The 14,436-nt window shown below is 51.9% G+C and overlaps 1 protein-coding gene across 2 annotated transcripts; it reads right to left on the reverse strand.

Annotated features, from left to right (window-relative positions):
- Positions 1 to 842: 842 nt before the first annotated feature.
- TFE3 (transcription factor binding to IGHM enhancer 3) lies at positions 843 to 12,426 on the reverse strand. 2 transcript variants are annotated; one of them, XM_007450896.1, is made up of 10 exons: positions 12,033 to 12,426; positions 9,652 to 9,765; positions 8,374 to 8,612; positions 7,465 to 7,710; positions 7,282 to 7,386; positions 4,984 to 5,101; positions 4,571 to 4,627; positions 4,318 to 4,393; positions 3,163 to 3,310; positions 843 to 2,689 (listed from the first exon to the last, which is right to left on the reverse strand). In XM_007450896.1, the coding sequence occupies exons 3-10, from the start codon at positions 8,590 to 8,592 to the stop codon at positions 2,246 to 2,248; spliced, it is 1,413 nt and encodes a 470-aa protein (XP_007450958.1). In that variant the 5' UTR covers positions 8,593 to 8,612; positions 9,652 to 9,765; positions 12,033 to 12,426; the 3' UTR covers positions 843 to 2,245. The 2 variants fall into 2 exon arrangements, with proteins under 2 accessions (XP_007450958.1, XP_007450957.1); XM_007450895.1 differs by having other exon boundaries at positions 8,374 to 8,677.
- Between the last annotated feature and the right edge of the window lie 2,010 nt (positions 12,427 to 14,436).

Below are 14,436 nucleotides of genomic sequence, written 5' to 3' on the forward strand. Positions count from 1 at the left end.
TCAGTTCGGTTGAGAAATTCCAGGAATATTTTTTCCCCAGCCTAAGATACTTGTGTCTGTTCACTTCCATTTAAATTCCCCACAAATGTCAACACCTGTTCCAAAACCGAGTTGTTTGCTTGTTCCTCTACCTTTACGGTTTTTGTCTTTGCCATTTCCACCATCTGGAATACCTCTACTGTCTGCCAGGAGATATCCTCATATACTTCCTTATCAGCTTCAAAAGTGAACTTGCGGGCTTCCCTGGTGGTGCAGTGGTTGAGAGTCCGCCTGCGGATGCAGGGGACACGGGTTCGTGCCCTGGTCCGGGAAGATCCCACATGCCACGGAGCAGCTAGGCCCGTGAGCCATGGCCGTTGAGCCTGCGCGTCTGGAGCCTGTGCTCCGCAACAGGAGAGGCCACAACAGTGAGAGGCCCACGTACCGAAAAAAAAAAAAAAAAAAAGTGAAGTTGCACGAAAATCATTGGCCCATCTGTCCTCAATGACATTGTTCAAACCAGAGCCCTCACTTACCTAACTTTACCATTTAGCGCTTCATCCATTTACCAGCTGTATAGCGTCAGATAGTTACTTAAACCCTGTTCTATTCGTGTTTCTTCAAACGTGAAATAGGAGTAAGAATCAGTACTTTCTTGATGAATATTCCTTAGAATAATAAATTGGGTAAAACAGTTAGGAGGCTGCCTAGCAGATAGTTAAGGACTGATTGCTTTTGTTTGTATACTGTTTTCTCCAGCCCCTCTATCTAGATTCTTGTACCCATCCCACTCAAATCTGTTTCTTCCAAGAACCTCATGAGCCATGCTCATTGCACAGACAAAAAGCAAGGACAGGAGACTCTTTGCCAAAGTTAAAAGCGCATCAAACACGCCTAGCATTTATTATCTTAATCACAAACCTACAGACCCCTTAGTACACCCTCCTCAGGGCTCGGCCCCAACAATCCAAAGCTGACAACCTTGAGTGTATGGGGTAGGAGGGACGGGGATGGGCAGGGAGTGTCTCTTGATAACTCTGAAATGGGGAAGATTTCTCCACATGGAGAACTAGGTGAAGGCCAGAGGTTGGGGGTGACCTAGCTTCTGAGTAGGGGGTCAGTAAAAAAATCTGATAAAGAGGGTGTATATATGTTTTTGCAATCCTCCCCCTAAGCCTCTGCCTTGGTAAGACAGGCTTCTACTTGTTCCTGGGCTGGGGAACTCCCTGGAAAGGCCCCTTCCTTTATCTTGTTCCTCTACATGTTGAAAAAGAGTACTGGGGTGCTGGTTCTGGGAACATGGACCCAGTACCCCCTTATCTTCATCACCTCCCCAATCTAACCTTCAAGGAAGGAGGTAAAACTCTGCCCAAGTGTGGGGGTCTAACTCTCACTCACTCCTGATCTAGGTCTGGAATGTCAACCCACAAGATTTCAAGATCTGCCCCCTTCTTCAAGGGCCAGGTCGGCTTAGAGCCCTCCTAGGTTAAGTCACGATGGTCCCAGGTTAAGGCGGGGGAGCTTAAGTACCACTCCTCCCTGCAGTGTGGAATGATTGGATGGGATGTTGCTAAGAGACGAGGGCTGTGATCTCCACAAAGTTGCCTGATTTTACTGACTCCTCCACTGAAATACCTGCCCCCGGGCTGTTCCTATAGGGAAAGGGCAGGGCCTGACTCCTCCATTGCTAGAAGGCCAGGACTGAGTTCCCAGGTAAAGGGGTTGGCTCTCATCCTCACTTATGTTCCTTGCCTGCGCAGGGCAGGGTTCATGGGGAAGGGGCAGCGCTTAAACCCCCAGGGTGGGACCTCCATTTTGACTCCTCTTCCTTGCCAGGATAGACTAGACTGTTGGTTCCAAGACAGGGGATGGAGCAGTATCCTGACACTCTTCATCCCAGGAAACATGGCTAGGACAGTCCCTAGGGGCCAGGGGCTGACCTCATCCTGTCTCCTTCCCTCATCTGGGCAAGGGCGGGTCCCAAGGGGCACGGGTGAGGCTGCGTTCTGCAAGAGACAGGCCTTGATGCCCCTACCTTCTCCATGTCTGAAATACCTGCATTGGCCTGTCCTGTGGAGAAGGGGTGGTGCCTCATCTGACTCCTCCTCCTTGCCTGGTTATAGGGGTGGGGCCTCATCAGTCTCCTCTTCCCCCAGTACACCAGGGCAGGGCAATCTCATGAAAAGGTGGGGGAAAAGGCGGGGCCTCATCCTGACATGTCCTCCTTTCCTGGGTGGGGTAGTCCCAGGGGAGGGGTGAGGCCTGATCAGGACTCCTCCTCCATGCTGAAGCTGCTGCGGCGACTGCTGGCCTTGGAGACTGCAGGGGATACTGAAGAAAGCAGGGGATCGGAGGCAGCCCGCAGTGGGGACAGGGCGCCCCCTGACAGTCCCCCCACCACCCCCTCCTCCTCCTCCATCAGAATGTCCTCCAGCCCCAGGTGGAAGGGGTCCCCCAGATCCCCCAGGTGGTCACTGGGAAAGTGCAGGTCCAGAAGGGCATCTGAGGGTGGCGCTGGGGGCTGCTGATGGGGAGTACTCTGGGCAGGTCCCCCCGCTGCATGAAATGTTGCTGTGCCTGGCCTGCCCTCCTCTTCAACATCCAGCTGCTCTGGCTTGAGACTGTCAGAGGCTGAAGTTGTGGCCAGTGAGAGCAGCCCTGGGGTGGGAGGCACTGGCAGACCATGGATCTGGGCCTGCAGTTCTAGCTCCTGCAAAACGTAGGGGGGTGGGATAAGATGGGGTTCAGAGTCCCTCAGAGGCAGAGGATATAACAGTTAAAAGGGTAGGCTGCCTGGGTTCGAATTCAGCCTCTGCCATTCACTAGTTGCGTAACTTCAGGCAAGTTGCTTACCGTCTCTGAGCCTCAGAGTCCCAACCTAGAAAGTGGGTATAATAATGGTCCCTGTCTCACAGGATTGTTGTGAGGATTAACTTAGTAAATGGAGATAAGGCTCTTGTCACAGTGCATGACACAAGATAAAACACTGTGTCTGTAACCAATATTCATTATTATTCTTGCTAATGTTATGATTACTACTTATCATCATCATCATCATCATGTGAGTCAGGAAGCCCGGGGATCCCCCAAATATGCCAGGAGGAGAAATCCTAGCCTGTTCTCCCTCTGCCTCTGCCTCCAGGAAGCCCCCCTCACCCGTGCCACCGCCTTCTCCTTCCAGACCTGAATTCGGAGCTGCAGGCTGCGGTTGGCTTGCTCCAGGGATCGCTGCCGGCTCTCCAGGTCTTTGGAGCGCTGTTGCTCCTTCTGCAACTTGCGGATGTAATCCACAGAGGCTTTCAGGATGGTGCCTTTGTTCCAGCGCATCTCCCTGTGGGGCCCAAGGGGGAGGAAAGAAGGGAATGCTGCACATGGTGTCTCTCGGGAGCTGAAGGGGGCGATTGCACCAGGTAGATGGAGCACCCCGCCACATGCCTACAACGTGAGGCAGAGGGACATCAAGGGTACAGAATGCTTGGATGAAAACCACCTGCCTGGAACCTTCCAATGATGCCCCATCACACCCCGAACCCAGAAAGCCCTCTCTGACCTGATCCCATACTGCTCCTCTTACCCATGCCCATCTGATTCATCTCACTGCAGCCACACTGGCTTCTCAATGCTCCTAGAACATGGAAAATCATTCCCACCTCAGGGCCTCCAGCCCAGCTCTGCCCTCCACCTTGAACACTCTTCTCTCAGACACCCAGATGGTTCCTGCCTCACCTCTTTAGGCTCTTTATTCAAGTATTTCCTCATCAGTTGAGGCCTGCCCTGTCCCCACCCTCCTCACCCCAAACTGTGACCCTCCCCAATATCCCATCTTCCCTCCGTTCTTGATTCCTCTCCACAACACTCATAACCACCGGAGTTTACATATTTATCTTCTTTGCTGTCTGTCTGCCCCCACTAAAACATCAGTTCCATGAGGTCAGGGATTTTTGTGCATTTTGTTCCCTCTGGTATCCTCAGGGCCTAGCATGGTACCTGGCACAAAGCAGAAGCAGCTCAATACATTTTTTGAGTAAATAAAGGAGGTACTAAATAAGCGGAAAACTGTCTATGTCGTACAGGGGGGCAGATGACGTGGACCATAATGTCATGGACCATGGACCATAATGTCATGGACCATAATGTCATGCACCTAAAATTTTAGATGGGAACACGGTGAGGGGCTGCCACCCTGCTCAGGGTGAGGAAAGCTGGGTGAGAAAGGGGCAAAGGAGCAGGACTGCCTGGGTGGTTCCCACTTAGGGCAGGCCCACCCGGGAATGACTTTCAGGGAGTGGGGCCCCCACCCCACCTTCCACCGGCCTGGGGCTCCTGGCCCAGACTCACGGGTCACTGGACTTGGGGATGAGGGTGCCCAACTCCTTGATCCTGTCGTTAATGTTGAATCGCCTGCGACGTTCAACTTTGAAGGCGGGGGAGAGAAAGAGAAAGTGGGAGAGAGTCGTCAATAGGCTGAGAAGCGAAGAGGCGAAACTGGGGAATTGGGAGGCTGCTGCAGGGAGAGGCCCCCAAGGAAGGCCGGGCGCAGAGTGAGGCTGGGCTGCACAGCACGTGGGCAGGAGCACGCACTCTCACTCACTCAGGTTGTGATTGTCTTTCTTCTGCCGTTCCTTCAAAAGGGCCTTGGCCTCTGTCTCTGGAAGAGAGTGCAGGAGGTGGTCAGGGCCTCTGGGCCTGGGAAAGATGACAGACGACGGTGGGCAGCATGTGCAGCCACTGGGGTAGGCTTTGGTGGGCGCAGGCAAGGGAAGTGCCACATTTTTACAATTTTTAAAGAAGCCATGGTGACAGGCCACTTGTTAAACCCAAGAGGAGAGGGACTGGAGTGAAAGCAGGACCACGGGCCATATGGACAAAGATGGCAAACAGTCCCCATTTCTGTCTGTTTAAACCCTCTTCCCTTAGAATCAGGCCTGACCCCCAGACCTGATAGATATGGGGCTCACCCTGGGGTATATGATAATTGCACGGGGCCAAGACCCTAGCCCTTACCAGAGATCTCCCGTTTGATATTCGGCAGCTCAGCTGGACAGGAGTTGCTGACAGTGATGGCTGGCGTGGCCACGCCCTGACTACTGTACACATCAAGCAGATTCCCTGACACAGGCAGCTGCATGCAGGGAGAGTGGAAAAATGATGGTTGGAAACAGACCCCAGGCTTGGCCCCTTCTTCGACCAGGTTCCTGACCCTCCACACACCCCAAAGATGGGCCCCCTCATGCAAGGATTGGCTGGCTCAGCATGGAAACCCTTCCTTCTCCTTCAAGGGAATTTCACACAGCCACTCAACAGGGAAGACAGGGTCAAGGGGACCTACCCTGCTTTGCTGGGGGACTGGAGCCTGCCTGGCCTGCTCATCGTGTCCCCACAGCCCCTCGAATCCCCCAGTGACTTCTGAAGCCCCTCTCCCAAACTCCGGCACTGGCTCTGAGAAGTGCCAGAAAACCACCCTTCTCAGGTCTTTGTCAGCTCCAATGCAACATTTCAGCCCCTCCTAGAGCTACATTCCAACTCAGCATTCTTGGAACACTCCAACCCAGTCTTCTCAGACCTTGGGAAATTGTCATGGCAACATTCCACCCAAAATCTGGCCTTTTGGAGAGTTCCAGCCCAATCTCCAGTCTTTTGCTGTGACTGCATTGCATATAGTCTCCGGCTGTCATGCACCAAAGTTCTGATCTGGCACCCTCTTGCACATTCTGATCTCTCAGGATCTCTTGTCCAACTTACTCAACAAGCACTGTTTTTATGTCAGCCTAGTCTTTTTTTTTCTCTTTCACACTCTCCTGGATACACCCTAGGGCAATGAACTAATCCATAAGTAATTAGTCCCACCTCTTGATGAGTTTTCATCTCCTGAAACCCCCACTAGACTGCTGGATCCATCCAATCTCTAGCTGTGCCCAAATCAATGAAAAATTCTGATAAATTGGTACCATTTTTACATGTGCTTCTATCCTCTTGATAAGTTGGAAAGAAGTAAAGCTATAGGCACTTGGTATGTCCTAAAACGAGTTATGAGACTCTTGGAATGTTCAGAACCAGAATGTTAAAATTCATTGGTGCATCTCCTGCTCTAGAAAGTTTTATCAAGTCTTTACAAGGACCCAGCCTCTCAGCACAGTTCACTTTAAGAGATGTGGTATGTTCTAGTCACTTCAAGGTCCAACCACATCAAATCTGGACACCTTTGGCATATTATGTTCCAATCACTTCATGGTCTGCGTGTGTCTTCATGACCTGAATGTCCTGGTACATTCAAAATGCTACAAGATAATCTGTATAACAACTTTGGCCTATGTTGTTAGAAATAAGATTATACCTTGCATGTTTAGAATAAGTTTCTGTACATCTCTGCACTAAAAAATTTAGAGAGTTACAGGCTCTAAAGTGCTATAGAGAAACATCACTTAGGGGAGGAAGGTGGAAGTGTATTTATGTTGGAGTGTAAGCATGTGTGGAAGCCTCGCAGCACCAGGACCTGGCCCTGTTCTTAGAGCATCCTCTATCCATTCACTACCTGTCCTGCTTCAAGAGTTCCAGCTGGCCTGCTGTGAAGCCAAGAGCTACTTTGGAGTGCTGGCTGCAGGATTAAGCCAATTCTTATGCAACTGACTCAGTTCTTAATGGCCATTTCTTCTAAAAAGTTTATTTTGTGTGGGGGGGAGGGTGTGGGTCTTGGGATAGGGGTGAATTTGAGGTTTAAAGTTTAAACTAGAAATAAGATGATGTGGTCTGCTTCCTCTCTGTTTAGATAGGCTTTAAGACCAACTGGATTTACATGGAGGCCAGGCCAGAGAATGGTAATCGATGACTTGTGTGCAGACAAGCATTTATCCAGGTTGCATTGTCCAAATTGGTTTGTTAAAGCTCCAGGTTACATTCTTACACAAAGAAAAACATTCAGTAAACATGAGACAAGTTTAAGAAAACTTAATAAAAAGAAACCTGTCTTATTCTCAAAACAAACAAACAAAATGCTACGAGTCCCACCTCTTGGTCCCTCCCACAGTGAAGCCTGAGTGCTTCGGTATGCCCTAATAGCTCCATGAAGTCCCCACCGTGTAGATATCAAAATCTACAAGGTTCACCTCTCCATGCAGTGCAACATAGCCCCAGGGCACTGGTGTGCCCCATTCTCAACATACAGCCTCTATCTCTATCTCAGTACAATCCAAGGTGACAGTCTCTTATGTACACAGCTAGCCCGCCCCGGGTGTATATAAGATATCCCTCAGTGATAGACGGATGCGCTAATTTTTAGACCAACCTCCCATCTCAGGGCCTCACCGTGCTGGGGAGCTGTAGCCCCGTGGTGCCTCCGGGCAGATAGCTGAGCATCTCATCGTTGTAACTGGACTCCAGGCTGATGATCTCATCGATGACATCATCAATCTGGGAGAAGACATATGGAAGAGCCTTAGAAGAAGTTGGGGCAGGGGGAGCATGGGAGGGTCGTCTGCAGCCACTCACCTCCTTCTCTGAGCTAGACCCGATGGTAAGCAGTGCCATGGGGCTGTTGGGAGCACTGCCAGTGGGGCCAGTAGCATGGGCAGCCTCAGGGGCGGGAAGTGGCTGGGCACTAGCAGCCCCCGGTGGTGGGGTAAGGGCCTGGGACGCCAGCTTGGGCCCAAGTGTGGTGGACAGGTACTGCTTCACCTGCTGCCGGCGCGCCTGCTGCAGGTGGTAGCGCGTCGGGTTCTCCAGATGGGTCTGTACCTGTGGAATGTGGGGGAGACAAGATGGGAGGGAACAAGGTAGAACAGGGCTCAGAGGGGTGACTCTGAGCCCCAGCTTGCCCCTCAGAAGTCATCTGTTCCTAGGCTCAAGATGGCAAACCAGGCCCAGAATCTGAGAACCCTCTCCCACCCCCAAATACTGATTAAAGTCTCCCCTAGGACCCAAACTCCCTTTCTCAGAGATCCTTCACAGCCCTCAAGATCTACCCATGGGTGGCAGAATCCTTCACAGTTACTGGAGCACCCTGTCACAGTCCCCAAGAGGCCCCCCGCAAAGCTGGTGACCCCACCTAACAGACGTGGGAACTATACATGGCTTCCCAAGACACTCCAATGGCCAAAGAATTCCTAATGCATAACCATATGTGAAGTTCTTCCTACAAAGCCACTTCACAGACTCCAGGGCCCACTCAGGGCACTCATGAGCCTCCATGATCCACCAAGACATCCTATGGCCCCCAAGAACCCCTCACAACTCCATAAGAACGCCTTGGAAACCCTAAACACAATGTGATACTAGCACAGCCCCCTTTTAACAGTACCTGAGACCTTCCTTAGAGTCCCTAGGACCTCGTCCCAAAGCCACCAGGACCAATCCTCAGTCACCAGGAGCCCCTCCCAGGGCCTCTGGATGTCACCTTACCTTGAGCACCTCCCTGGGCACCTGAGCAGGGGGAGGACGACCCAATGTGTGGCCCCCAGCAGAGACGCCGACCACAGAGATGGCAGGAGAGGCAGGTGCAGGACTAGGGAAGGGAGAGGCTGCAGCCTGTTCCCGACGCTCACGCCTCTCCTGCTCCTGGGCCTGGGCCCGCATTAGCTGCTGCCGCAGCAAGACCCGCGATGAAGAAGATGACGACATGGCAGGGGTCCTGGAGCCCCCTGCAGAAGATGATGCAGAGAGTGTAGCTGGGGTGGCTGGTGTGGCCTGCAGTGATATTGGGAGGCTGTGGAATGGGAAATACGGGGCCACAGGTAAGCTAAAAGTCTCGGCCCAAGCCTAAGGAGTCATAGTATGATGGAGCAGACATAGGAACCTGGCCTATTCTCTGCCTTCAGAAGCCACAATGTGGAGGGGAGATAAAGGAACCAGACCTGGTCACAACCCTCAGGGGTCACAGTCTGGTGGGGGAACTTTAGCTCTCAGTCCTTATAGTGAAGCCTGGATTTGGGCCTGTTCATGTATCAAGCGGAGATACCATTGTTCAGCTCTGCGAGCTATTTACAGGAGAGCAGAAGGAAACAGAATTGAGGTTGTGGGAGTAGATACGGACACAGAGGGCTCATTAAGCTCAATTTGGGGCTGGAGATGCTCCCTGAGCTCCTGGGGGTGGGCATCAGGCTATATGGGCAACCGCAGGCCCTTCTTCCTCCCCTGCCTGGGCCTCTGGTCCCAGGAGCTAGTCAGTCTTGAAAATCTCAGAGATTTCACAATCCTCCCTTCCTGCCCCTCTTCCAGGTCCCCTCCCCTCTCTTAGAGCCCAGGCCCATGACTCAGCACATTTAGACTTTCAAGCTTGGGGGAAAGAAGAGACCAGCAGGGGTTCTTCAAGGGTTGGGAGTGGGTGAATTTGTTGAGTTGGGGGGAGGGTGACCAGGGGTTATGGGAATGGCTCCGCCTACTTGGGGGCTGGGCTTGAGCAGGCCACACCCTGTGTCTGGGAACTCCAGGCACGCTGCAATTTTTATCTATGAATGGATGTGCAGGTAGGGGAGGAAGCAGGGGAGATTTTGTCTGAGATACTAGAATCCTAGCTTGGCCTCCTGCTTTCCACATGCTCTTTCTGGCTCTTAATTTTACTATCTGAAAAACTCAGGCTGGTTAGAGAATGGGTTGGGCTGGCACTGAGGGCCTCTGCCCATCAAGAGGCGATGGAGGGGCCTGAGGAATTGGGAGGGGAGTCAGAGAGAGGAGACATACCTTGAGCGTAGCGATAGGGGTTGGCTTTTGAGCTCGTAGAAGCTGTCAGGATCAAGGACGTTTTCTAATTCGATGTCAGCAACAATCCCGGATTCCGGAAGCAAAGAGTTCAGGCTGAGGGTGGGGGGAAGGCAGGGTGATGGTCAGTGATTGTATGGAGACGTCATTCCCCTGAGAGAGACAGAGACAGAGACAGAAGAGAAAAGAAGAGAAGAGAAGCATACACCAGGAGAGAGGAGAATAGAGTGTATCCCTCACATTCGGCCACTTTGCTGAAACCACCACCATGAATTCCCATGTCTTCTCCCCTCTCCACTCTCTTTTGCTCCGTGTTACCCATAGTTCCTTAAGATTAAAAATAATAAGCCTGAACCCCAGATCCTCGATCTAACAATCACTTGGGTGTACAACCTGGGTTTCAGGAGAATAGAAACGAAGAATTGAGGCATGACAATTCACTTTGTGGGATTCCTGACTTTGCATTCAGAGTTCTCCCAGCCCCCACCACCCCCCATTGTTTTCCTGGCTGCTGAATGTGAGCCCACATAGGTCCACAGGCATACTGCACGGTAGGGGCTTCCCTCGGCAGAACAGTCCATTGTAACACAAACTGAATGCATCACAAAGAGAACTGGGGTAGCTGATTCACTTTACTGAAGGATCCAGTACTTCCCTAAAGAGCTCCCGGCCACCAACCCTGCCCCAGCCAGAGTTTGTGGGATGCGAACACGCATCCAAAAGCAAGATGGAAATAACAAAGGCTCCCCTCAGTCCAACAATCTGGATTGACAAGAGGGAGAATTTGGGTGGATGATCTGATTTATAGGAACATTCTTTTCTTGGTCAGAGGAGCTTGCCCAGCACTCTCCAGTTTTTTCGATAGATCAAAACACAAACACACCTCCAATACCAACACCCACTGACACACAAACTAAGAAGCCATGTACACCCGTCCCTTTCAACTATCGCCACTACTGTGATGATCTAGGTTGCTATAAAGGCATCAGGAGATGGTAAATTCATATATTGAAAGGCTCCTGCTCAACCCTCCATGCTGGCTGCAAGACCCTAGTGTGTAGGGGACATTAACATGCAGGCAGATAGATATGCATCCTTGAATTTAGTCAAAGATTTAGAATCCTGAGATTGTCGTTGACTTGCCCCTCTCCAAGAATCTGTCTTCCTCCCTTTCCTCACTCACAGATGGGGCCCTAAAACCACCCCAGGAAGTCGGGAAGAGGAAGCTGGGGAGCCGCTGAGCTCAGCACAATCCCAGGCAGAGAGTAGGCAAAGCCCCCTCCCATGCTCACACTTCCATTGCACAGAAGTTGGAAGAGGTGGGCACTGCAATGAGCAGGGTATGGACAGAGAAGGCTGGGGCTTCCAGGCCCACTGATGGAAGTGAGGCTAAGAGGTCAGAGAGGACCCACCCAGGCAGGGATGGTGCAATTGGTGCTCATTCCAGCTCTAGGGTCAGATTCAAGATTGCCTCCAGGGCCTGAGAGACAGACTGGGAAGGTGAGATAAAAAAAAAAACAACCTCTGTCTGTGTGTGTGTAGGGGGTGAAAAGAGCTGGCTGAGAGGCTAGGGCAGGTGGCAACAAGAACAAGACCCTCCTCTGGGTTCCCAAATAAGGTCTGAGGCCTCCTCTGGGCTAAGAGGTAGCACCATCTCCATTGCCTGTCTGTCTGTTTCCCATTCAAGCCCCTATGGGGTGTGGGAAGAGGGCTTTTCCACTACCCAGCTGGATGGGTGGGCAGGTGAAGGGATTATTCTGATCAAGTCTTGAATGTTGCTTTTCTTGTTCACTCACACACACTCACAAGGCTGGTCCCACGCAGTATATCCGAGATACCCCCAAATCCCTCCAGAGTCATTTTATCCCCAAACACAGCCTCCAGCAACCAGCCACTGGGAGTTACCAAGCTCCCAAGACAGCACCTCTATCTCCCAGGACGCCTTCTCTGAGGGAAAAAGTCCCTTAAAAATCAGTGCCTCACCTACAGAGTGCCCCCTCAAATTCATTCCCCTCATATCTGACTCAAAGACCCCAAATTCAGCCTCTAGTCAGAGTCTCAGTCCCTGAAGTTCAGCTACCCTAGACTAGTTTTTGGACACAACAGAATCAGCCCCTCGAGACCCAGTCAAGGGCCCCCGCCAAATCTGAACTAGGCCTCCCTTACTGCACTTCCACGACTCCTTTAAGCCTCAGTCCAAGCAAGCCACCGCCAGGTTCCTTAGGTGCCCCCCCAAGTCAGGCGCTCAGACGTCCTCCAAGACTAGGCCGAGGGCCTCCAATCACAGTCCTGGGCCCCCGCTGCCCCCAGATAAGGCCCCCGGGAACCCCAGTTAGCACTACCGGTCCCAGGCGGTCCCGCACCTGAGCAGCTGGGCCGAGTCGGCCGGCCTGCGCTCCTCCAACAGCACGAACACGGCTCGAGGGCCCTCCGCGCTGGCCTCTACGCCGTCCCGAGCTGGCTCGGCCGCATGAGACATGACGCCCGGCCCCGGGCGAGCCCTGCCAGGCCGGTCGGGCCTCGGCCCGGTCCCCCTAACAAAATAAGAGTCCCCCTCCCCCGCTCGCCACCGCCTCCTCCGCTAAGCCATGGAGCGAGCTCTGCGCGGGCGGGCGGCGTCGGGGAGATGGGATGGGCTGTGAGTCATCCCCCGCCCAGAACGGACCAAACCGCCCCCCCAACCTAACCCCGGACGACCGCCCTCCTCCCCCTCGTCCTCTTCCCCCTCCTCCCTGGGCTGGGGAAACTCCACAGGAAGTGACCGCACTGAGGAGAGACAGCTCGCTGGGCCACGCCCTCTGGGTGAGGCGGCCAATCGTTGAGGGGTGGCTCAAGGGCCCGCCCTAAGCTACGCCTCCGAAGCCGAGAAAGAACTAGATTCCGCAGGCCCTTATTCCGAGAAGGGGGCACCGAGGCCACGCCCTCAGAGACAGAGGCAAATCAATGAGAGGTAATTAGATTGAACCACGCCTCCTCTTCTCAAATTATCCCTCCGCAAGATATTAAGCCGCTCCTTGGGTCCTCTGCGCCTGCGTACTGATGGCCAGTCTGCGCGCGGAGGGTCTGCAGGACACGCTTCCAGCTTCGGAAACGCGCCCTCTATAGGCCAATATTCATAGTATCCACTCCCTAAACCGCGCTCCAACTTTGATCTAGCGGTGTCTCCTCAGCCAAAGCCATAGCCTTGAGGCCTAGGCAGCTACATTCCCGGAAGGTGCGCGCCAGAAACCCCACCCTTTAGGTACCTACAGTCCAGCCGCCCAGCTGGTTTTCCCGGAAGCGGCCCGCCTACTCGATGTCATTTAGAGCGGTTGTTGTACCAGGTCGTTGCGCTGCACTGTAGGTGCTTAGTGAATCCTTGGCAGATGGATGAATGAGTGGAAGGATGGAAATTAGATCTGGCCCCTTCTGTGGTGGACTTCTGGAATTATAAAGACCAAGGTTTGAATATGGGCAAGGGACTTCCCCTCTCTGAGCCTCAGCTTTACTTGTCTGTCAAATGGGGGTCATAATACCTGTTTGACAGGGTTGTTATGAGGATTGGAGGTAATTTTTTAATAGTGCTAGCAGGTTGTTTGGCATACAATAATCTCCCCCAAAATTGATTCACTCATTTGTGCACTGATTTAACATTTATTGAGCTCCTCTGTGTGCTAGATACATGCAAGCCGGCTTGCACACAGCAGAGGGTCCCACCCATACCTTCAGATGCACAGTCAGCTCACAAAATACCCAGACCTACAACCTTCCCTTTGTCCCTCCCAACATCCCGAGATCATGCCCATCAGTTGGACCACTGGGAACTTCACTGAGCGCTCATTTGCCTTGCACCTTCCTGTATTGGCACCCTTATTTCCCAAGTTGGCTTGGTAAACACGCACATCCCCATACGCTCACACACAAACATTACCCACATAATAAAGACAATTCTTCCCAAAATTAATCTTTAAAAAATCAATACATTACCAATAAAAATTGCAAAATGGAACTTGTAGACCTGATGTTAAAATTCCTACGGTGCCTTAAATACACAAGAATATCTAATTTTATAAAAGAAAAAGAAAGAGGAGGGCGTCATCTTACCAGATTCAAAATATCTGACAAAGCTCTAGTTATTAAAACATTGTGGGATTTCCCTGGAGATCCAGTGGTCAGGACTCCGCGCTTCCACTGCAGGGGGAGCGGGTGGATCCCTGGTCGGGGAACTAAGATCCCATGAGCTGAGCAGCCAAAAATAATAAAATAAAATAAAATAAGCATAGGGAAATACAACCATACAAAGAAGCATCGTGATATGGGAGTAGGAATAGAAAACTAGATCAATGGTACAGAAAAAAAAATCCAAAAATCGACCTAAGTATTGTGGGAATTCATAAATGACAAAAGTGATATTTCAAGTCACTGGGAGAGAGATGAACTATTTACTAAAATAGTTTGGGGAGAAATGACTGTCTTTTGGGGGAGGGATTAGATTCCTAATTTACTCAATTAAGAAAAATTAATTCCAGATTGGCTAAAGACCTAACCATTAAAAAAGAACCTATAAAAAATATCAGAACAGGGCTTCCCTGGTGGCACAGTGGTTGAGAGTCCGCCTGCCGATGCAGGGGACACGGGTTCGTGCCCCGGTCCGGGAAGATCCCACATGCCGTGGAGCGGCTGGGCCCCTGAGCCATCGCTGCTGAGCCTGCGCGTCCAGAGCCTGTGCTCCGCAACAGGAGAGACCACAACAGTGAGAGGCCCGCGTACCGCAAAAAAAATATATAT

Source organism: Lipotes vexillifer, unplaced genomic scaffold, assembly GCF_000442215.2.
Source record: "Lipotes vexillifer unplaced genomic scaffold, Lipotes_vexillifer_v1.1 scaffold129, whole genome shotgun sequence".
Taxonomy (NCBI): domain Eukaryota; kingdom Metazoa; phylum Chordata; class Mammalia; order Artiodactyla; family Lipotidae; genus Lipotes; species Lipotes vexillifer.

Bases quoted from the DNA above. Each gene is read 5' to 3' on its own strand.
- TFE3 (XM_007450895.1), bottom strand. From the start codon at position 12,148: ATGTCTCATGCGGCCGAGCCAGCTCGGGACGGCGTAGAGGCCAGCGCG. The intron at 8,678-9,651 runs GTATGTCTCCTC...CCCATTCCACAG, and splicing joins CCCCTATCGCTACGCTCAAG to CCTCCCAATATCACTGCAGG. The intron at 3,311-4,317 runs GTGAGTCTGGGC...TGGGCCCCACAG, and splicing joins ATCCCCAAGTCCAGTGACCC to GGAGATGCGCTGGAACAAAG.